We start from the raw sequence: 24,451 nt of genomic DNA, 5'->3' as shown, positions 1-24,451 counted from the left end.
TGCAACAGTTCCCCCTATTGGCTCCACAAAAACCAGGTTACTAACAAATACTGTTCCCAGAGTGGCACTCACATTTTATTATATTACATTACTGGTACGTAAGCAAGAAAAAAAATATATACAAAAAAAAAAGATTAATTTCAACTGCATAAGAAAATGGTAGAGGACAAAGTGTTATTTTCAACCTTGAGGAAATGCTACAGACAGTGAAGAGTAAAAATAATATTGAATAAACCTCTGAGTGTTCTTAGGTTTACTTTTAGCTACTCAAAATAAAGAGGGAAATGCAAAAATGACATTAAAGAAAGGTAAAGAGTTCACACAGCATTTCAATTAAGTTCTAAATTAGGGCTGCTATTTCTGGGCCTGTTACCTATGATGATGTGAATGATTCTGGCACAAGGCAAGTATCCGTTCCCTCCCAGCTGGTGTTGTAAACACTGCCCCTGACCATTCCTAAGGTTCTCCTGCAAACAAGCATCCCTTCCTTATCCAGATTGAATTGCAGCCAGGTCACTTCCACCAAGATTTTAATTCGGTGAAGCAGACTCTGGCAGTAAGACTATATAAAGGTGGCGTTAATGAAGAGAGAACATTAATAACGCTGCAGCGGAAGACATCTCACAATGGCCGTGAAAGATTAAAGGAAAAGGTAAAGCCCACAGGTGAAAGGCCCTGCAATAAAAGAGCAGGTTTCAGAGTAACAGCCGTGTTAGTCTGTATTCGCAAAAAGAAAAGGAGTACTTGTGGCACCTTAGAGACTAACCAATTTATTTGAGCATAAGCTTTCGTGAGCTACAGCTCACTTCATTGGATGCATCCGATGAAGTGAGCTGTAGCTCACGAAAGCTTATGCTCAAATAAATTGGTTAGTCTCTAAGGTGCCACAAGTACTCCTTTTCTTTTTCATAAAAGAGCAGTTACACACTGGGAAGAAGGGCTTGGATGCTGCTCCATAAGTCTCCATTATCTACTTGCCTGTTTGCTCCAAACCCCTCCCAGATGCCCCCTGAAGCTAAATCTATTGTGAGGGAGGCCGTAGGATGTTGTGGTGGGGTTATAGTTCTACTTACATGTGATTTTTTTTTTTTTACACATTGTGAAAGACCACAAAATCAGATGAAAACCAAAGAATGGCAAAAACCTGGTGGGGCCGCAGCACTAGGGTGGTTTGGCCTGGCCTCTGCCCCCCTCCACACAGGCCAACGCCAAAGTGGAGTGGTGCTGCGACCCTGTGCACCAGGTCACAACACCGGCGTGGGACCAGGCCCGGGCCCTGCCAGGGGAGAGCGTGGGGTGGATTTATTCGCCAGCACCCCCGGCCGGCCGGCCCGCCTCTCCTCCGTACCTGGAACTTTGCTTTAATCCCCCCCCGTGGGGAGGGGGGCAGGACGCCCCCCAGCCTCTTACCCCGGGGCAGGACCTGACCCGACCCATCCCCACCCCCGGGGCAGGACCTGGCCCGACGGGGGCAGGAGGTAGCACGGATTTCCCGAACAATAAGACGGAGCAGTCCGAGCCCCACGGAGCTGCGCGGCTCTAGACGGGAGCCCCGGGACCGAGCGGAGGCCGATCCGCGGACGCCCCCGCAGCACGAACGCTCCGTGGCCTGGAAGGGCCCGCGGCTAGAAGCCCGCCGCCGCCGCCGCGCGCCACACCAGCAATTAACGGCTCCCGTGGCGCCAAGGGGCCGCGCGCGTCACACCCAGCCAGTCATCGTCACCGCGTCGCTTTGCCCCCGCCCCGCACGGGGGCGCGCGCGCGCTGAGAAGTGTGGAATGCTCGCGGGGACGCGCCGTTTCTATGGGGACCGGCATCCACGGCAGCGGCTGCCGTTTTGGACCCTCCACCAACTGCCAGCCGGGACCCCGCCATGTCCCGGCGGCGGTGCGCGAGCGCCGGGCTGAGCTGGCAGCAGGACCAGGCGCTGGGCAGCACCATGCGCATCGTGCGGGAGCTGGGCCCCACCGGCTTCGTGCTGCGGGAGGAGGGCGGGTCCGCGCACCGGGTACGGAGAGATGGGGGGGGGCCGCAGGGGCGGGCTCGCTATAAGGCCCGCGGTGCCGCGCCAGCCCTGCCCGCCGCTGGGTCCTGAGCGACCCGCCGCCCCGCAGCGTCTGCCGGGGCGCCAGCCAAGGGGGCCGCGAGGTCCTTCCCGAGGCCCCCGCTCTGCTGCGCCGCGACCGACGCCGCTGTCCGTCTGTTTCCCCAGGTGCTCCTGGGGGAGCCCCACGCCTGCACCTGCGCCACGTTCCTGAGGGAGAAGGAGCTGTGCAGCCACATCTGTTGGTAAAGGCGTTGTTCCTGGGGCATCTCCCCCCTCTCCACCCCGGACACGGGGGCAGGGCCAGCCCTTACGCCTGCCTTTCCTCCAGGGAAGATGAAGCACTGGTGGTACAGATCAGGTGTCAAAACAGGACTTGCTGAAACAAACCCCCTTACTTCTTAACTTCATAGTATACGTGAAAGAGCAGGGAAGGAACCCAAGAATGAGGTGGTTGAATTGCTACCAGTAATGTGCAATTTTCTCATTAAAGTTACCTATTTTAAAGGTAGAATGGAGGGTAGAAAACTTCATATCTTTCTGGAAGAGAGTAGTGGGAGTGAACCTGGAAGTTACAGACCAGTGCGTCTTACTTCAGATTCAAGTAAATTACAAACCCCTAGGTTAACATCAACTGCTGGGGACAAACTAGCTGTACCTGCTGTAAAGGAAAAGTGGTTGCTTTCTAATTTATCAGTTTGCTCTAGCACCTCTTCTTTGATACCCTGATCTCTGAGAGTACTTCATCTTTATCACCAGGAGAAAGCAGGCCTAGGATAGGTATCTGCCACCTCTAAGGACTTTACTTGCAACTTTAAGACATTTTTGACTAACCATCTCATTTTATTTAACTCTCCTCTTCTAAAGTTTCTAGTGTATTATGTTTTGGTATCTTATTTCCTCATTCCCCTCAGGGTGTTGTTACTATTTAGTGGCTATTTCTACTTTTTGAATTAATGCTTGTGTATCACATAAGACTCAAAACAACAAGTTTCTCTTCATGTTTGCTCTAGAATTAACTTTTCCAAAAAGCAATCCATTAAAGCATGAAATTGTTTCTCTAAATGTTATGCCAGTGTGCAATTTAACCAATTAGGTGTAGTCAATTACGTATTTCCACTCTAAGAGAATTCTTTGACTATGCAAACAAAATAGTGGATGAAAGAGAATAGGTGGATGTAATTTTCATTTGGATTTCAAAAGTGTCCCTCACAAGAGACTCTTAAAGAAACCAAATAGATCTGGGGTAGTAGCTAAAGTACTGTCATGGATTAGAAAATGGCAAAGAAATGGGGGGAAATAGCAAAAAACAATTGGTAGTTTTGAGGCTTTCAGACAACCGGCAGAGGCACAGAGGACCCCAGTTTGGATAAGACCTCATTTGTAGCTTAGCACTATAAACTTTTGTTCTTACAGTTTTAGTCCTAATATTTTCTCTCTGAAGTATTTAAGATGGCTGTTGTCCTTGAAATGTAAATGTGATGGGTTCGGTCACAAAGACTCCCTTGGGACTGTCACCTGACGTGCTGGAATGACCTCTGAGCCCATTTTCCCTGCCAGCTTCGGACTCCAGAACCCTGCCTTGTTGAGCCAGACTCGCTAGCCTGCTGCAACACAGACCCAGGTCTGGTCCACACCCCACAAAGCTGCAGACTTTACCAAAAAGTGCTCAGCAGGTCACTTATCTCCAGCACCCAACTCCCAATGGGATCCAAACCCCAAATAAATCCGTTTTACTCTGTATAAAGCTTATACAGGGTAAACTCATAAATTGTCCACCCTCTATATCACTGATAGAGAGATATGCACAGCTGTTTGCTCCCCCAGGTATTAATCGCTTACTCTGGGTTTAGTAATGAACAAAAGTGATTTTATTAAGAATAAAAAGTAGGATTTAAGTGGTTTCCAGTAATAACAGATGGAACAAAGTAAGTCACCAAGCAAAATAAAGCAAAAACACACAGTCTAAGCATAATACATTAAGAAACTGTTTACAGTAAATGTCAAATCTCACCTGCAGAGATGTTCCAATACGCTTCTTTCACAGATTAGACTCCTTCCCAGTCTGGGCCCAATCCTCTCCCCAAATACAGTCTTTGTTAGTTGCAGCAGACATCTTTAGGTGGAAACTAGGGGTGTTCTCATGACTGGCTGCCCCCTTTGTTCTGTTCCACCCCCTTTTATAGCTTTGGCGCAAGGCGGGAATCTTTTGTCTCTCTGGGTCACCACCTCTCCTTCAAAAAGGAAAAGCAACAGATTTAAGATGGATTCCAGTATCAGGTGACACGTTCACATGTCCTGTGGGACCCCAGCCTCCATTCTTCCAGGGCTGGCCCACACGTACCCAGGAAGGTTTGCAAGTAAACAGAGCCATTTACAACCAATTGTCCTAGTCAGTGGGAGCCATCAAGATTCTAAACCATCATTAATGGCCCACACTTTGCATAATTACAATAGGACCTCAGAGTTATACCTCATATTTCTAGTTTCAGATACAGTAATGATACATGCATACAAATAGGATGAACACACTCAATAGATTATAAGCTTTGTAATGATACCTTACAAGAGACCTTTTGCCTAAAGCATATTCCAGTTACTCATAAGCATATTCACACTCATAAGCATATTTCCATAAAACATTATGGAGTGCAACGTCACAGTAAAGTTGAAAGTAATAGCTAGTAGTTAGCTTTAGTTGACTTCCACAAGCAGCAGCTGATGGTTATCTTATTATCATTGTTAGGATATTGTTGAAAAAATTCAAAATTCCAAGAAACCATGAATGTAAGTATAATTATTTTTGCTTGCTTGTTTTATCTTGCATATAGAGTTTAAAGGCAAAGTTCTCTGGAGGTTGGATAAGCTCAGCTTTTAGATCAATGATTGTTTTCCGCCAACTAGCATACCAACATTTTTATGCTTTGGGGCATTTTCAGAATTCTGAAACATGATACCTTTTTCCTATCTGTAATACTGCTGCTAAAGGTACAACTGTAAAATACTTAAAGAAAAATCCAGTCATTTGCAACACTTTCAGGGCCTTAGAGTAGAAGATCATGTGATTTAATAAAGCACATATCCCACTCAGAGTATCCTAAAACATTTTCAGATCCAAGTACTTCATTGATTTGGCAAACATATAATCCATTTTGCACTTGGACAGATTCTGCACGGCACCTACATTACATTACATTACAGTAAGTGAAACTCCCTTCTAGCCATGTTTGTGCCACACAGATTCTGGGGGTGATGGGTCTCCTGGAATAAATTAATAGCTGCTGTTTTGAGTTGCTTCTGATCATAGCTAATACATATGCACCACCATATTTTGGTGCTGTTTCAGGAAACCTGACTTGAGTTGTACAGAAAAACCTTTGAACCAATTTTGCCGTAAAGATCAGATTTAGATGTGAAGTTGTACAAAACTATCATTACAAATTGCAAATGAGAAATGAAGATTTACAACATTTCTGGCACTAGAAGCACTGACAGAGTTGGTTCACTGCAGATGATTTAGCCTGACAGTTATTATAGCTGAGTATTAGTAAATGTAAAATTTTTGCCAAAGAGCTTTAATCTGAGTTTTCTATAGATGCTTTTCAGCTGGGTCTTCTGGAAGGAGAGATCAATGACATGCTTCAGCGATTACAGCAAGAACAGACCCTCTCCCCAAGAGCAAACACTCTCTCCACCAAAACATTTCAGAAAGAGGATGATGGATACATTAATCAGAAAGAAATTGATGCAGAGGCTGTCTGTCCTATTTGCCAGGAAGAGCTATTAAAGAAAATGTTTCCCATCACTTACTGCAGGTTAGATATATAGTTTTTCTAGTTCGTTTTCATGGTGGAAATTCAGAAAAAGTTTGTTGTATTAGCTAATGATAGCAAGTTTCTACATAGTTAATGTTGCAGGGATCCCATTGGAGGGCTGGTCTTGACATGTAAAAATCATAATTTTAAATAGTTAATTTTTACCGATGGCTTTTTTTTTATAAATGCTCTTTGAAACAAAGCAGTAGTAGTGCATGACTGTTGCATTGTAGCTGAAAAACTATTGTATTAATGATACTGGATTTTCTAAATGTTTATGGACAGGGTACAGTAATTGATGCCTGTTTCAGACCTTGTCTATACTCTACAGTTTTGTCGACAAAAGTCAGCTTTCGTCGACAAAACAGTAGAAGTGTACACCCTGAAATGCTCCTCCTGCTGATGTAACTCCCCTGCTATGCAGACATAATAAAAGCACCTCAACAAGAGGCGTCGGACTTATGTCAGTGTAGTTAAGATGCTGCAGTGTCTGTGTAGACACTGAGTTCCTTACATTAGCTGTCATTCTTGTCAATTTCATGAAATTGACAAGAAAGCGGGCTCCTGGCTCCCCAGCCAGACTGCTGCCCTGTCTCCACTCCAAGCTGGGTTGCTTCCCGGCTCCCTGTTCCTCGCTTGGAGCCCTGCTGCCCCTTGGGGTCCTGGCTCCCTGCTCCCCACCAGGAGCATGGCAGCTGACCGGATTCTAGGCATGAATCTCCCCATCAGAGCCGAGAAACGCCTGTTGTCTGCCCCCTGTCCTGTCCCTGCTCCCAGCTGAGAGCATGGAAGCAAGAAGCCCCAGGCGGCAGCTGGACTCCCAGTGGGGAGCTTCGTGGAGCTGAGACCCCTGACTCTCAGTCCTCCACATTGCCCCTCTTCAGTTGGTGGAAGCACTTCTGCTGAGGACATGCACCACTGACAGAAGGAAGGTAGTGTGGACATCAGCCACTGCAGTAATTAATGTGGTGGCTGTAAGTTGACCTAAAATATGTTGACTTAAGATTGTATAGACATAACCTTACTTTTTGTAGGTACAGCTGTGGAAACAACGTTCACATCACATGTATGAAGATTTGGGCTGATCACCAGGGTGAATTGGAGAGTGACTCTGTGGTGAAGTGTCCCCTCTGTAGAGAAGAATTTGCACCATTAAAGCTCATTTTAGAAGAATTCAGAAACTCCACTCAGCTTGTGACTGCAGCAGAGAAAGTGAGACTTGACAAACACCTTGGACTCCCCTGTAATAACTGCAGAGCATTTCCAATTGAGGGAAAATGCTACAAGTATGTACTTTTAAAACACTTCTAGTTTAACTGTACAATTTCTTGTAACAATCTATACTTTACTACTTATTTCCCCTTTGTCTTTATTATAACCAACCAATGTTTCTCTGTGGGTTAGATGACTTTGGTTCAAGTCTGATTTTACACTCAACCCCTTGGTGCTGATTTCTGGTCAATTTACATTACAGTGATCGGTGTAACAAAATCCTAATGGGATCTTTAGCTCAGTGATGTATGAGGTTGAGTCACACCTCAGAATTCCTTAGTGTAATGCATTTCATCTGAAGACTTATGGCTATATCCACTGAAACACACAAATAACTTTACTCACACAAGATATTGCATTGCCAGTGATGAGAGTAAAATTATTTGTGTTTGCAGTGGTGTTGTAGCTGTGTTTGTGCCAAGATATTAGAGAGACAAGGTGGGTGAGGACACACAGGGTTCAGGAAGGTGCAGTCCAGGGAGGGGTTGTCATCTCTTACCCTTTAACCCAGTGTGCCTCACAATGCCTTGCCACTGTAGATCCCAGTTTGGGATGTTCACAGCCAGCAACAAGCATGCAGGTCAAGTGTCTGTGCACTACGCAGCCAGCCCTGGTTGAGCAACTCAGCAGGCTGTTGACGGCCCCTCTCTGGCTTCCACAAGCCTTGGTTAAGACCAAGGTGACCTCAATACATGCCCAGTCCCAAATTTTCCTCAAACCATGTACTCTGCAATGTCTAGCCCTCTCCTGGACAGTTCAGAGAAATAATAAGGTTTGTTTGTTCCTTTAAAGAGACAAAAGCACATCACAGCTTGTTTACTGGGGTAAATACACCATTCCCTGCAAACACATCACTGAGTTGGTTTACAATAAATTGATTTTATTTTTTAATAATAGGAGAAAGGTTAAATGACACCAAGTAAAAGGAATAAAGTTAGAAAGGGTTAGGCCTGGTCTACACTACAGAGTTAGGTCAACGTAAGGCAGCTTATATCAACCTAACTTTGTAAGCATCTACACTACAATGTTCCCCCTGCCAATTTAACTCACCTGCTGTGGGCGATGTACTAACACCACGTCTGCAACAGGCGTAGAGAATAGGTCAATGTAGTTAGGTCAACACACCGTCCATGTAAGACACTGCATTGCTTACATTGCCCGTTGCTGCTTTTAACAGCCCAAGCCCCACCACCCCACCTAGGACAGACGGCCAGGGCTCTCAGTGCCAGGGCTCTGGCTTTCAGTGCCCCACAATGCCCCACTTAAGTCCATGCAAGCACTCCTGGTGAGGACACACACTGCCTACAGAAGGGCAGAGTGTGGACATCAAGAGCCAATTTAATTACTGCAGTGGCTGCAGGTCGACCTAACTTAAGTTGACTTAATTTTATAGCATAGACATGCCCTTAAAAGAAAAAAAAATCTGAAAACGCATCTAAAACTTAATCTAGCTAGGTACAGGCTTTGTTCAAGACGGTTGTCTCTCACCAGTATTCTTCTCAGTTCTGACTGACTTTTCCCTCGGTCTGGACCTTCCACAGAAGTACACGATGCTGGCTACCCTTGTCTTCCTAGGTGAAGGATCTTTGCCTAAGCCCATTTCTCACCTATTTTCAGTTTCCAGAGACTTCAACCCCTCCTTGGTTGAAGGACTCATCTTTCTCAGCTTGCAAAAGCACTGGCCTCTCGTCTGTCTAGTGATGGATGCTCTGTGTAGCTCCACAGCTTGTCTGTTTCACCAACAGAAATTGATCCACTAAAAGATTTCCTTGACAGCTTGCCTCTCTCATATTATTCATGTAATTGTTTGCCAAATCAGGGTCATTGTGCTGACTAGTTGCTTTTTCCTTCAGATCAGCTGTGGTGAGAATTGCATCAAGGTCAAATGTACCAAAGCTATGTTGAACCATTTGTGTTTTAAATGAAATACTGTTCCGCTAGAATCTTCTTTTCAATAAATATAGACAGCCATCAAGTTATTTTAAATAATGTATTTTAAAAAGTGATTGTTCAACCCAAAATCACCTTTGGAAAATATTTTGCCCATCCTCCCCTGCAGCATGTGGCCACAAGGTTTGCTTTTTCCCTCCCCACTTGCCCTTCTTACTGAGAAGAGCATCCTCCAGGATTCCTTCATCTTGATTTACTTCTTGAACAGTAAAAAGAAAAGGAGTACTTGTGGCACCTTAGAGACTAACCAATTTATCTGAGCATCCGATGAAGTGAGCTGTAGCTCACGAAAGCTTATGCTCAAATAAATTGGTTAGTCTCTACGGTGCCACAAGTACTTCTTTTCTTTTTGCGAATACAGACTAACATGGCTGCTACTCTGAAACCTTCTTGAACAGTGTGCATGTGCCACTTCATCATGAGCTTTAGTATACTTAGGAGAAAAATACAGAAATGTTGCTGTACAGCAAGCTGAAGGAATGTATAGGGTTTTCTCCTTCAAGTATAGAATCCACCAATGGTTTTTTCTTTAGCAGACCCCTAAAAAACTTTGAATGGAGGTACAGGACCCCTTTGGAAAGTTAAGCCATAGTTCATGGACACCCAGGGGTCTGCAGACCACAGGTTGAAAACCACTGTTCTGTTGTAATGACAACTTTTCGCTGACCCCTTTGAATTAGTCTGTGGACCCCCACAACACTGGCATACACTATTCACTTTTGTATAGAATTCAGCCAGAAAGAAAGCAACAGGTTTTATTTTCTAAAAACTTTCACTGGTGAAATGGGCTTGCGTTCGGATAATTTTATACTGTAATATGGGACTTCCTGATACTAAATAGTAGAATTTTCAACAAAGGTTTTTCATACATTAATAAGTTCTCCTAACTTAACATTCCACTCTAACTACCTTATATTTTTGGTTTTTAGGTGCACTGAGTGTAGTGAATATCACCTATGCCATGAATGCTTCACTAGCGTTTGCCATCCTCCACATGTTTTTACCTTTCGACAGGTACAGAACTATATTTTATTGCATCATATCCAAAGCTCTCTAATGGTCAGACCTAGAAAACATTCTATATAGGAATGTAAAGCTGATCTTGTTTTTTAAAAATAAAAACCACTGTTACAATGACTGGGATTACCTGTGATGGACTGTAGACCACTATGAAATACTTTAATAGTGAGGAAGGAGTAGAACCATAAACTGAAATGGTACTTCAAAATAGGCTCAGTTGTGGGGGTGAGGAAGACAACATGACAGCTGCCTCTGTACTATTTGTCTTCTGTCTTGCTCTGGACCTTTCAAGTTACTCTGCAGAACCTGGGAACAGACAGATAATGGATCATTTCGGGGCTGGGGGACTGAATGCCATCATCCCCTCTCCTGGCCCTCATGTCCAGTGGTATTTTCTATGAAAAAAATACAGAACCATACTGTATTAACTTCTTGGAGCCCCACTCCATGGTAGGATCATCCTTTTAAAAATGCTCAGGACAGCCACTAGCTGGAGGAGCCCAGTCAGCATGGCTATATTGGAACCACAGTGTCAGGGGAGTGCTGGGAGCACAGACCTAGATCTAAGGCATGGGGTTATCACTGTCGTCTAGCTTGGCCTTCCACTGTGCCCTACCCCAGGATCTAAAAGTCTTGGGCCCTGATCTAGCCTATTATCAGTTGGTGCATTTCCATAGTTAACTAATTTTTACATCATTAATTCACTGTGTAGAGTCAAGGCACAAACCGTGTGAATGAGGATTGCCATAGGTTCAATGGCAGGTTCAAGTGTATACATTTGATTTTTCTGCAGCTTTGCTTCTAAAGACCCAGAAATATTAACTCTTCAAGTTTACCATCGATAAGGATAAGTTTGTTTGGGTTTTTTTGTTTGTTAGACATAAGGGCCAAGATTGTCCTCACTGTTGTGAAAGACAGCACAGCACTTCAGAGCTTTTGCAAAACCTCATACAACAAGAGAGCCTCTTAAAATACAGGGACTTCAGTCAGAATGGCGATTAATCTGTTTTTGTTGCTACAGAAAAAATTTGTTAAATTGTTCATGGTTTTGTAAATCATGAAAAGAGAAACTCATATTTTGGCTACTGAAAATTGGAGGTCTTTTTCTCAATTACTTATTGCACCATATTCTGTGATCTTTCATTAGCTCTTTCTGTATTCAACAGAAGAGAAATCAGAGGTGGAGGTCACTTGACCAAGTTTCACAATTGTCAACTCCAGGAGGAAATTTAAAAAGCATTAATCCAGGCAGTAACTCTAAAGAAGAGATGTTACATCTTCAGGAGAAGTAAGATAAAAAAAATTTCATATTATTTAATGTAATCAATTTCAACATTCTTTAAAAACAATTTTTTCCAATTGATTAATATTTACTTTTGTTTATAGAAATGATCCTGTAAAGGGTAACAGGAAATGCTTTAGAGAAACCAGATGTGTATTAACTTTGTATCTTCTTAATCTTGTTAAAATAAAATTTTAAATGCACCTTGCAGGTGAGTGCGATTCTTCTCACCTGTGTTTAGAGACTAATGGCTTGAGCCTTGGAAAAACATTTGAAACCGTCACATTATGAACTACCCTTTGAATAGCTGTAACAAAATCTGCCAGCAAAAAGCAAAAACTATGCATTTAAAAAATTTAATGTGTTTGTGGAATTTCTGAGCGGAAAGAGAAAGTACCAGCAATATCATAAGAAAACCTTATGAAAATAGGCTTACCAGCTGGGTTTGCCGATGAAAAAGATTTGGATAAATATGAGTTGAATTGATGTGCTTATTGAAATCAAACTCTTTGCAGTTCATTGATAACTAAGAGCTAGCATTGTACCACTTTGTACTAGAACAGAATACTGGTGTAGTGCACTATCTGCAACAGGATCCATACATGCAAACAAAATCTGTGTACACCTCACAGAAAGTCTTAGTGAGGAAGTATAGCCTTGTGGTTAAGACACTAGCCTGGGCCTCAGAACATAAGGATTAATTTCCGGGCTCAGCACAAGCTCCCTATGTGACCTTGAGCAACTCACTTGACCCCTTTTGTGCCTTGGTTCTCCCAGAAATAAAAAGGAGATTATAATATTTCAACCAAAAGTTATAGGCTTGATGCAAGAATTACTTGAGTGAAATTCTCTCACCTGTATAACACAGAAGGTCAGACTAGATTATCATAATGGCCTCTCTTCTGCGGAGAGTAAGGGTCCACTGATGATGGTTTTTGTAGCAAGATCAGGGCCTCAGTAATAGTGGCCAAACACATTAATCTATTGAACCATCAGCCTGTAAAGTGATAGTCCCATCACCAAAACTAGCCTGCCATTTTGAAAGTTTCAGTTTCTATTGCTATTTTCCTACTATGTACTAAAAACATGTTCTGTATTTTCTGTTTAGATCCAGTTGCATCCCAAAGCACATTGTAAAATCTTTACCTATGATGTGGATTAGAAAATGTAGCAACTTTCTTGCTCCAGGTCTCCAATGTAGGCTCTGCTTGAAGATCTTTTGCCTTGGTCAGTGTGCAAGACTCTTGCCATGTAATCACAAGGTAGAGAAAACTAAAGGCTCTAAATTTTACTGAACCCAAAACCCAATGTTCATGCCAAAATCTCACTGTTAGCCTGTGTGTTCATGCTTGTGGTTCAGCTCTTTAACATAGTCTAGACACTTCTTATTCTCTTCTGCAAAGTTGATGACAATGTAAGCATTGGAGGGAATATGTGAAGTATTCTGTGTGCAGGGTTGTTGTAGGCATGTCAGTCCCAGGATATTCGAGACAAGGTGGGTGAGGTAATCTTTTATTCTTCAACTTCTGTTGGTGAGAGAGAAGCTTTCATGCCTACACAGAGCTTTTCTTCATCTCTGGGAAAGCTTACTCAAGCTATGTCTCCACTACAGCTTATGTCGGCATAAAAACGGCACTCAGGGGTATGAATAAGTTCTCTCCCTTCAGTTTAGAGCATCTGCACTGTTGGATCATATTAAAGAAGTTCTATATTAAAATCACAAATGAGTTTGATTCCCCATAGTTTAAATTCCAGGGTATTACTAATTAAGAGGTCTCTTGGTTTTTGGTACTGTTTCTCTCCCTCTGTGTGTGAAAACTTGCAAGCTGCTAATTGTGTTAGTACATTCTAAGACAGAGTCTGTTCTCAAAGCAATTCACAGAGACTCAAAGCAATACTCTAACAACAGAAACAGCACCCAGAGACTCCCCGCTCTTTTGTTGTATTAACAATTGTGATTAAAATAGAGATAGAGGATGTATGTGGATGGATGCTTGGTGTGGATAATAACTGAATGATCAGGGAGGTGCCAGCCTAAGAATCCAGTGTCCGTCGGCTGAAGAAGGCGTCAAGTGGAAATAACCAGAGGACCCCCGGAGGGCAGACTGGAATCCACCCAACAGCCTCAAGAATGGGAGAACCAAAGAACAAGATAACATCTTGGAGCCGTCAGGAATGTGCCATCTGCTGATTGATTCAGCAACAGCATGATGCAGCAATTCCCATAGACTGGCATAGGAAGAAATTCCTATAAAAATAGACTCTAAAAAGTGAGAACTTTGGGGTCTGATTCTGCAAACCAACTTCCAGGAGCATCAGATGAGCATCTGACAAGGCCCTGCTCCCTCCTCATGTCCAGGCCACCTGGCCAGTGGCTTGGCATGAGCAACTCTAAGGCTGGTAACTATGATAACAACTTTGCAGAACCTGTGTGTGTGTGTGTGTGTATGAATGAATGAATGTGTGAATAAATATGAGATTGAATGGAATGTTATAGCTATAACTAACTGCTTACTATGATAACAACCTTGCAGAACCTGTGTGTGTGTGTATGAATGAATGTGTGAATAAAGATGAGATTGAATGGAATGTTACAGCTGTAACTAACTGCTTACTATGATTCTTTCTGTATTCACAATAAATGTGGTATTTTGCCTTTTTTCCCTTTAATAAGATCCTGCTGGTTTTTATTTTATGGGTATAACAGCACTAGCAGCGTTACAGCAGCCCAGCTGCATCGGTGCAGGTGCGCTGCTGTGAGCTCCGTAGTGTTGCCGTAGCCTCAGTGTCACAACTATATACAGGATGGAACAGATTGTTTAATATAAGTAGTTAATATATTTCAAGGAAACATTCAGGGTGAAGTGGGCCATAACACCTTTCCAGTCATAGGGAGGAAAGGAAGGGGTGTGGAACAGCTGGGGGGGAAGAGTCAGTGGGCTATAGATTGTTGTAATAAACCATAAATTACAACAATTACGCCCAGCCTCTCCAGCCTCATAGTCAGAAGCAATCTCCCCACAGACCAGGACACACCAACTCAAAGGGGCACCACACCCTTCCAGAACAGATGCAAAACCTGCAGACATATCTCCACTGCTACAATGATTAACACCCCCCACAACACACCTTTCACGATCCATGGGTTCTACACATGTCTATCACAACATGTAGTGTACCTCATCCAGTGCACTAAATGCCTCTATAGGTACTATGTGGGTGAAACCAGACAATCACTACACTTTCAAATGAACTTGCACAGGAAAATGATAAAAGACAAAACTACCACGTCCCCTACGGATGAACACTTTTCACAAAGCGATCACTCTAAATCTGACCTCTTTGTCCTCTTCCTGTACAACACTTTCAAAAGACAAGCCTGGGAGCTTAAATTCATAAATCTTTGCTAGACACTAAAAATCATGGACTGAATAGAAATACTGGATTTATGACTTATTACAACAATATATAATCTACTAACAACTTCCTCCCAGTAGTTCTCTCCTTCCTTTCCTTTCTATGACTGGAGGGGTGCTAACCACCCACTTCACCTTGAATGGTCCCTTGAAATATGTGTTAACTACTTATGTTAAACAATATGTTCCATCTTGTATTTAGCTGTGACATTGAGGCCAGGACTACATTACGCACTTACTTTGGAATAACTGTGTCGCTCAGGGCTGTGAAAAATCCACCCCCCTGAGCGACGTAGTTATACCAACATTAACTCCCCCATCCCTCGACAGTGCTGTGTTAGTGGGAGAGCTTCTCTCGCCGACATAGCTACCGCTTCTCATGGAGGTGGAGTTTTAAGCTGACGGGAGAGCACTGTCCCATCAGCTTAAAGCATCTTCACCAGAAGTGCTACAGCAGGGCAGTTGCACTGATACAAGTTTGTAGCATAGACCTAACCTGAGTACGTTTCCAAGACCTGAAGAAGAGTCCTGTGTAAGCTCAAAAGCTTGTTTCTTTCACCAACAGCAGTTGATCAAATAAAAGATATTACCTCACCGACCTTGTCTTTCTAATATCTTGGGACCGACACAGCTACAACACTGCAACCCAAGTTAAAAAGCAGAATTGACAGGTCTTCACTGCTATTTCAACCCAAGTTAGGACTTTTTTTTTTTCCTGCAGTGAAGACATACCCCGTGAGCAAATTCCTTTTCTCCTTTGGAGGGAGGAACATCTCTGACCTGTGCTCTGAGGGGTTTCCTGAAATGGAACCTATAGTATTTCTTGACTTTGGAGTGCTTAGCTTTGCAACCTTAGAGTTCTCTCAATATACATTTGTAGAAAGGAGCTTCACTCCTCTGAAACTCAGATGTCTTGCAACAAATTGGCAAACATTTTTGTAAATGCCATGGTTTGGGACTACCTATCTGATTAGACCACTCTAATACCCTACCACGTGCATTATAAGTAGGCTGCAGGAGAAGTCCCTTCCCTTCTCCGGCACACCTTAGGAAGCCCATAGAAGACATCCTTTTTCGGATTTGCATATCTGCTGGGGATCTTCTAGTTGACAAACATGATGAACTATTTTTATAGCAATTCACACGATCCTGTAAAAAGAAAAGCCAGTGTTGCCTGAAAGTACACAAACAAATATTAATCTAACGTCTATAGTTAGTATCTTTTATAGATTTCTAGAAAGAGTGCAAGTGAAGTGCCAGGAGAATTAGGCTAAAAGAAAAATACTGAAGTCAACATTGAGTCTGTAGATCAGTGAGCATAGGTGCAACTATTTTCTTCAAGGGAGGTAATTAAAATGTATTTGAAATCTGAAGCACATCAATAAATGTATTGATTTACAGCAGCCAATCTAAGTTGAGGTAAGGCATTTTCCATAGTAAATTAGGGTTGGGACTTTTTACATGAAAGGAATATGCCAATTATACACTAATGTAGCTCCACTAATGTAGCTCCAGTGAAGGTACTTCTGGTTTATAATGGTAAGAGAAGAATCCGACTCCTTAGAATATCCTTTTTGCATGCAAGAATAATTACTTCTGTAGTATTCTTCCAAGTTGGATTAATTATTATTATTATATTGTTGATAATTATCAGGACACAGCTCCAGGTATCTTAACTGACTCTCTTTTTTAAGTTCCACAGAGAATGTATTGACAACTGGTTACTGCACCAAAAAAATGCATGTCCTATTGATGGATATATTGTGTATAATCCATTAACCTGGAAGGATATATCAGCCATTCGTAATGTCAGTCAGCCAGGATCTCAAACAAATACTACCAAACTTGTAAAGCAGATGGAACCAGAGCTTTTCATACCTGGAATTGGATTGTTCTTCAAGCAAACACTATTAGGCCATACACTTGAAAAATCTCAAGATAGCCTCCAGAGACTTCATAACAATAAAGATCCACCACATTCTCAACAGGGTTTAACTTTAAATGGTTTAAGCTACTTTCATTTAGGAGATTCTGATTCTAGTCAGCACAACGATAGAAATTTAAGTCTACAGTTTTCCAGGCATGGTAAGGATTTAGCCCATAAGCCTTTCCAGAAAATACTCTCTCAAAAATCCTATTCTGTTACATCTAGTAAAGATGCAATTTCTAATGGTACGAGAGGCTTAAATGGAACTTGTACCAATAAAGAGAAAGGAGCAAAAGTGTACCACGCTGACCAGGCTAACCCAAACAAAGTAGTTGCTTTTGAAGACAGGAATAACCATGAAATTTCAGCATGTGTAAGATTTCCTGGGAAATTGAACTTTGAGGATAATTTGGGGGGTACAATTGGCTTTACGTTCCCAAAAAGGGACAATAAGTGTGTGGGAAAAGCCAGACAGCAAAGAAGGCTTCTAGCAAGACCACCTAAGCATAAGCCTCTGAGCCTTAAAACTACAGAAGTAGCTTTATTAATGGAAGGAATTCCACTGAACAACAAGTCATAACATAAAGAATGTATGAAATATTTAGAAAACAGCTATATATTTATAGTTTTAAACTCATGCTTTTTGTCTGAGTTTTTATTTTCCATTAGTGTATTCCCTAGAGGCTGTTTCTACCAAGTTTAAAGGTCCTTTACACCACTGGACTGGCTTAATGGAGTCCGAGAATCAGCTCCAATAACTAAGCTGAGGTGAATAAAGTTAAGCTGAAAGCTGAAATATTTATTGCAAAAACACTAATAATTTTAAAAAACTTACAGCTCTTAGTTGACTAGTCAAGGATATAATAGAATTTCTGAGAGAACAGGAAAGATTTACAAATTACAATATTGAAATAAAATATTCAAATTTTAACTGAGACTACAAAGTGGGCTTCAGAGTACTGTAAAGTAAGCAGATTTGACATACACATCTCACTTACACTAAACACAGGAATCCACCATGCTATTTTTAGTTGCTTTTCAGAGTAGAATCACACCATTAAAGAACAATCAAAGTTTGATGCACCATTTTTTAACCTCCAATTAACTTCTGCCAAAAAAAGGGGAACTTAATATGTTTGAGAGGCTACAGGGGGCCAAATCTCAGGGTCTTTAATTTATCTGAAATTAATTGGAGCAAGTAGTTTATCTAGTTATATCAAATTATGTCCAACTAGTATTTACATATTGCTGAAATACTAAGACTGAACCTGTCATTTTCAATAAAAAAGATTTAACACAAAGAACCTATTTATAATATTGAATTATATTAAAGCCATTCTTTCTCTGCTGACATTCTAACTCTTTTCCTATACATTTCCATTGACGTAAAAACAATATACAAGACATATTATGGTTAAATGACAACTCATTTTCTAAAAGTTGGTGGGCTGCTATCTGACATTGGACAAGGAGCTCTTAGGTAATTTAACAAAAATTGCGTTCATTTTCAGAGTACAGACCAAAGGAAAAGAGTCTGTCATCTGAGGAGTAAATTTTTAAGATAATGCATAGGAATTTAGCCACACAACTCCCATTAACCTTAGTGTATATCTGCATCCCTGTGTCTTGTACTGTCACAGGGTAGGTACATCCCGTCAGGGTACTGGGTCACATATGGACAGAAGAAAGGGAAAGGCTGCATAGCAGTCAGTTAGGTCTCACATTAGTGACCCTGACTGTAAACTGGGGTAGTAGGTCCTAGTGGCCAGAGTCAATAAAGCAGCCCTCCCACTCAGGGCAGCGTGGTCTAATAGTCCGAGTTAAGAGCGTAGCCCTTCTACTTAGGGCAGCGTGGCCAAATAGCCCAAGTCAATAGCACGGGCCTCCTGCTCAGGATAGCATAGCCTAATAACCAGAGTCAATAACGCAGTCCTTCTACTCAGGACAGAGTAGCTTAAGGGCCAGAGTCAATAAATGCGTCCACTTCTGGGGTACCCTGTGGCTTACTGGCTTGTTGGGGAAGTGGGGTGCCACCTAGGGGTATGTGGCGCCCAGGGTAGGGGGACTTGGGCCCTCCCTGCTCCTCCACGTCCCAGCCCATGGCCCTGGCAGTGATGGGAGTGCTCACCACCAAGTCAGCGGGGATCCTCCCAAAACATGCTGGCCGGTTCCCTGGTTCACTCACGGGAGCAAAATCTAAGTCCCCGGGCCGCTTCCTACCCTTTCTCCCTCAGCGATGCTCCATGGTTCCCTTGGGTCTCTGAGGTCCTCAAGCTGTGTAGCTCCTGCTTGTGTGTCCTCTTCTCTGGGTTTGTCAGGCAGCCTGGAGTCCATCTGGAGCTGTGTGTGACATGAGTCTGTAATCGAGGCCTGTAGCAACTCCCTGAAGAGATCCTGCATTCTGTGTCATCCGACTTCAGCAGCCTGCCCAGACTGAGGTGGGCTGCTTCCTTTTATACTCTGCCTCCAAGCGGAGCATGTGCAGCAGGGTCTGAGGGGTGGGGCTTCCTCAGCCTGCAAAGCACAGTTAACCCTTTGGGGGCTGGTGCAGGGTAGGTACACCCCATCACATGTACCAATGAGTTAATCAATTACTAATACACTAAACAGAAAAACTTCAAGTATTAAAATGTAGATATTTGTGATAGCAAACCACAAATTTTTTTTATGATTTGGTACTGATAAAGTGAGAAATGGGAGGTGATTTTATGAAACTTACTCAAATAATTTGACATCTGTCTTTTCCCAGCCATCTTTCATTGCTTTGGTCTTTAAATCAGATGCTGTAGATTTTGGTAGTGCTTGCAAACTCTCTAGTTGCAATATTTTATTGCTATCTTCCATCCAGTTGCTTCAGATTATATTTAATGAGATCCATCAAGTATGCTATGATGTAGTGTCTCTGTTTTAATGTTTTTGTTGTATTTTTTTTTAAAGTACAACAATCTACCACTAGAACTCAACAGAGCCTTTAATTTTGCAAGTATTTATTTGCAGATACAAATCAGGTGGGGACCCATCAGATGTAACTTTGAGAAAATGTGGCCCTCTTTATTCATAGAAGTGGAAATAATCTATTAAAAGTCTATGATTCCCAGTAAAAAGAAAAGTAGTTCTTCTAATTTATAGCATATGTCTAATGAGATTACAGTGGTAATGGGATGCATTTTGTTGAATTATTGAAAACATACTGGATATGAAACTGTCAGTCAGGTGAGTGGCACATAAAGTCATTACGTACAACCAGGGAACTTCCCAATATTTAATAGGTCAGAATTTAAGAATATTTAAGCAACTAATGAGTGAGCTCTACTTAATTCACTAACAGTCTGAAGTCTTGTGTTAGAGGGAGCATTCTTGAATGTATATGGTTTCCTCTCTTGATAAGAGAAATCAGAAAAATGGGTACCACTGAAGGGAAGAAGCAAACACACTCACTGAATACAGCTGAAGATTTGAGTGACTCCTGAGTGACATTTCAGGACACTTTTTAAAAGTGCATTTATAAAGTGGAGGGGAGAACAGAAAAAAGAAACAAAAAAAGTAAAGAAATGAAGGGAGGGAAAGAAAAGGAAGAGGGAAGAAAAGAGACTGACATCTGGTTCCATCCACTAAGAATTAATCAAATTTTTTTTTACAAAATAGACTAAAATCTTTTCAAGTTTGTCTAAGGTCCCTCTTCTCCAAAATGTGACCTGCTCATCTGCAGCTTAAAGGACATATTTGGTCCAGATGCACTGGGAGCACCAGAGACTCCAAAATTGTTGTTTATGTGGAGAAAGCTCCATAGGTTCACCCGACTAGCTTAACCTGTTAACGATTTCCTGAGAGAGGGTTTGAGAGATGAGCGTCCAGTGCTGGGCACCAGTTGGTACAAAAGCAGGACAAGAAGTCAGCATGATGCTGTTGTGTAACAATGTCTTGCTGGAGTTGTGAAGATAGAATTACCTGTGCATAGCTTTGTTGTGGCTTTTGCCGACTCTGTTCAAGATGAACTGGACAGGAGGTCTCTTATCTGTAATCACTATTGGGGCCTCATTATGCTGCATGGTGTACAAACAAGTAGCACAGGGGTTCTCAAACTGGGGGTCAGGACCCCTCAGGGGGTCACGAGGTTATTACATGCGGGGTCGCAAGCTGTCAGCTCCACCCTAAACCCCGCTTGTTTTTAATTTATAAGGGGGGGGGGTCGCATTCAGAGGCTAGCTATGTGAAAGGGGTCATGAGTACAAAAGTTTGAGAACTACTTGTGTAGCAAGATAGTCCCTGCAATCAAGAGCTAATATAAGAAAATACTTTTCAGTAGGTTTAACAATTGCAGTGAATATGGGGCAGAGTGGGAAAGAAACCACATATGAATGAAATAGATTAGGAAGGATACCCTGAGCTTCTGGGTAATATTCCATGACCTCAAGAAAATCAACATATTTAAGTAATAATTTCAGTTCTGCCTTTGGCTGCTCAGGAGCCAGGGAGCGAGACTAATACATTTGATATAATCGTGGGTAAGAAATCTTTGCACCTTTGAAGAAAACAGAAAAGATGAGTATGAGGTATCCTATCCAAGAAAGAGCAGTCAGTCAGTCACATGATATAAGACTGTATAAAGAGATATTTTCCCTTCCTAAAACCGATCTTTGCAGCCATATGGCATTTAGAAACAAATTCAAATACCTCTATCCAAAGTTACACAAACGTCATCAAGTCCTAAACAGCATTTAAGATCAGAATTTCACAGCACTAATCTGAATTTATATAAAATGATGGTAATCAATACAGTACCTTTGGGAAGCTGTTGCTTGACTAAAGTGTACCACAAAAAACTCAATTCTCACCAAATTGCTAATTTTGCTCCCCTTCTCTGGTCCTCTTTATTCTTTTCCTAGTTTTATGCAATTTAAACTTAATTTATATAATGACACACATGACAAAATATCTCTAGGATTAGGACCTGAAGCCATTCCAGTGGTATCAGCCAATATCTTGACATTTAGTTAGTTACTGCTGAGTACAACAAACTAGCACAGCTAATTTGATTTAAAGCACATTCTCTACAAATCTGGTTAGGTAAATCAATCCTGCAAAAGACAACACCCCTTCATTTGAATCCCAAAGCAGCTGCATAACTAAAAACCAATTTCTCACCTGTTAATTTTGTGTGTGTGAGAGAGAACACACTGGTACAGATAAACTGAGTGTTTTCCTTTCCTCTGGCCATTGGATAGGTAGTATCCCATCAGAATACAGAAGTTTTTTTACTTTGCTGTACATAGGTAAACTCCTCAGTTGATGACTTCCAAAGCTGCAAAATATGGATTGTTGACCGTATCGTCCTAATTCAAGTTACTCATACCAGGCCTCGTATCTAATGAGACATTTGGGTGAGTGTCTGTTACTGGTCAGACCACAAAAAACAACAAGAAATTTGTTTTCCTTGTGGTGTAATTGCCAAAGGTTTGTGTGTGTCATAAATATAAAGGGAAGGATAAACACCTTTAAATCCCTCCTGGCCAGAGGAAAAACCCTTTCACCTGTAAAGAGTTAAGAAGCTAAGATAACCGTGCTGGCACCTGACCAAAATGACCAATGAGGAGACAAGATACTTTCAAAGCTGGAGGGGGGCGACAAAGGGTTCTCTCTGTCTGTGTGTTGCTTTTGCCGGGACCAGAGCAGGAATGCAGGTCAGAACTCCTGTAAAGGGTTAATAAGCAATCTAGTTAGATATGCGTTAGATTCTGTTTTGTTTAAATGGCTGACAAAATAAGTTGTGCTGGATGGAATGTATATTCCTGTTTTTGTGTCTTTTTGTAACTTAAGGTTTTGCCTTGAGGGATTCTCTATATTTTGAATCTGATTACCCTGTAACGTATTTACCATCCTGATTTTACAGAGGTGATTCTTTTACTTTTTCTTTACTTAAAATTCTTCTTTTAAGAACCTGATTGCTTTTTCATTGTTCTTAAGATCCAAGGGTTTGGGTCTGTGCTCACCTATGCAAATTGGTGAGGATTTTTATCAAGCCTTCCCCAGGATAGGGGGTGTAAGGTTTGGGAGGATTTTGCAGGGGGAAAGACGTTTTAACCGAAGCTGGTAAGATTAAGCTTAGGGGGTTTTTCATGCAGGTTCCCACATGTGTACCCTAGATTTCAGAGTGGGGAAGGAATCTTGACAATGTGGATAGGTCTGACACACTAGTTATTTGTCCAAGGAACCAGGAACCAACAGCAGGGTCATTGAGGTCATAGGGGCTGCTCAAGCTGTTGGAAATAGAAGTGTATTTGCTCCACAGATTACATCACTTGAGGGCATTAGATGATTTTCTAAGGGGTAAAGCAAACAAACAATGCAATGCATGTAGTGAAAACGCTCTATGCCAATGGGAGAGAGCTCTCCTGTCCGCATAATAAAACCACCTCTGCGAACAGCAGAAACTATGCCAGCGGGAGAAACTCTCCCAGAAGTGTTGTCCACACAAGCACTTTTGTTGGTGTACCTTATGTCTCTCAGGGGGGTGGTTTATTCACACCCCTGAGCGACATAAATTATGCAAGCATAAGATGTAGTGTAGACATAGCCTAAGAAAGAACAAAAGAAAGAACTGAGAGAGAAAGCAATTCAGATTTCTTATTCAACTTAAAATAGAGTAACCTATCAAGCTACTGGTAAGAAAGGCATGTTTGTTTCAGCGAGAGGACTTCTGATATATGAAAACAGTAATCTTTGCAATATTTATAGACATACAGTAGTGAAACTCTTTTTGTATATCACTTTACCTAGAGAAAACAATCACCCTGAACTTTCCTTCAAAAACCCCAAACAGCAGCAAACAACCACCTTCTGGCTGGAACTCAGGTTCCTGAGGGATGATAGAGAATTAACTTTATTTTAACCTATCATCTTTGTGTGTAGAGAATTAGAGAAACTAGACACAGACCGCTTTGGGAGCCAGCTAGTAAACATTTGCTTAAAGTTACAACAACAAAGTATGTACCAGAGAGAGCGTGAGAATGAACAGGGTATAATCTCCTCTAATTCCCATTATAATAAACAAGGTTACATTTGTGCATCAAGAGCACTCTGTGTCTGCTGAAGAGATAAAATATAATTGTAATTTAATTGTTAAATTGTGGGATTATAGCTCCTACTCATTTTCCAATCTCAGTTTCTCAGGGAAGTGGACTACACTCTTTTGAAATGAGAAACTGGTTGAGGCCCTGGACTCTCAAAATCTCAGTTCAATTCCCAGCTCTGCTACAGATTTCTTATGGACCTTGGCCAAGTCATTTCATCTCTCCATGTCTCAGTTCCTCATCTGTAAAATGTATTTCCCCTTTCACATCCAGTGTCTTGACAATTTATATTGTAAACTCTCGGTATTGTCTTGTACATGGGTACAGTTCCTAGCCCAGTGAAGGGTCTGATCACAGACAAAATACATGTGAGAGATGGGCAGGACAAAGGAAGATGTCAAATCTTAGATTTATTGATAAATCAAGTACCTCTCCTTAGGTATTGTCTTTGTGATGTCACAAAACAGTTACAATGTTGTTCTTATACTGCCGGGTTTGTCAATAGAGCCAGACTATTTAGATAACATTCTATGGAGAGCACTTCAGATCTTATTTAATCCTTTCATGGCTTCTCTGTGAACAGTCAACATTCCACTGACATTAACAGAAATTAGGCCTTACTGTTACAGTCAGCAATCTAGTTACTATGGACATT

General features: G+C 41.9%; 1 protein-coding gene across 2 annotated transcripts; it reads left to right on the top strand.

Annotated features, from left to right (window-relative positions):
• The first annotated feature begins 1,778 nt into the window (after positions 1–1,778).
• ZSWIM2 (zinc finger SWIM-type containing 2) lies at positions 1,779–20,285 on the top strand. Of its 2 annotated transcripts, XM_037912813.2 has the most exons (9): positions 1,779–2,008; positions 2,213–2,289; positions 4,791–4,831; positions 5,640–5,859; positions 6,894–7,145; positions 10,011–10,095; positions 11,268–11,389; positions 12,492–12,645; positions 16,494–20,285. In XM_037912813.2, the coding sequence occupies exons 1-9, from the start codon at positions 1,874–1,876 to the stop codon at positions 17,304–17,306; spliced, it is 1,899 nt and encodes a 632-aa protein (XP_037768741.2). In that variant the 5' UTR covers positions 1,779–1,873; the 3' UTR covers positions 17,307–20,285. The 2 variants fall into 2 exon arrangements, with proteins under 2 accessions (XP_037768741.2, XP_043381715.1); XM_043525780.1 differs by lacking the exon at positions 4,791–4,831 and having other exon boundaries at positions 1,949–2,008; positions 16,494–18,268.
• Positions 20,286–24,451: the final 4,166 nt, after the last annotated feature.

The sequence above is a fragment of the Chelonia mydas genome, chromosome 11 (genome assembly GCF_015237465.2).
Source record: "Chelonia mydas isolate rCheMyd1 chromosome 11, rCheMyd1.pri.v2, whole genome shotgun sequence".
In the NCBI taxonomy this organism is placed as follows: domain Eukaryota; kingdom Metazoa; phylum Chordata; order Testudines; family Cheloniidae; genus Chelonia; species Chelonia mydas.
Note: the sequence above shows the minus strand (reverse complement) of the source record. Positions and strands in the feature narration are given on the sequence as shown.

Coding starts and splice junctions, on each gene's coding strand:
- ZSWIM2 (XM_037912813.2), top strand. CDS start 1,874: ATGTCCCGGCGGCGGTGCGCGAGCGCCGGGCTGAGCTGGCAGCAGGAC. Junction 2,009..2,212: donor AGGGCGGGTCCGCGCACCGG/GTACGGAGAGAT, acceptor CTGTTTCCCCAG/GTGCTCCTGGGGGAGCCCCA. Junction 4,832..5,639: donor AATTCCAAGAAACCATGAAT/GTAAGTATAATT, acceptor AGTTTTCTATAG/ATGCTTTTCAGCTGGGTCTT.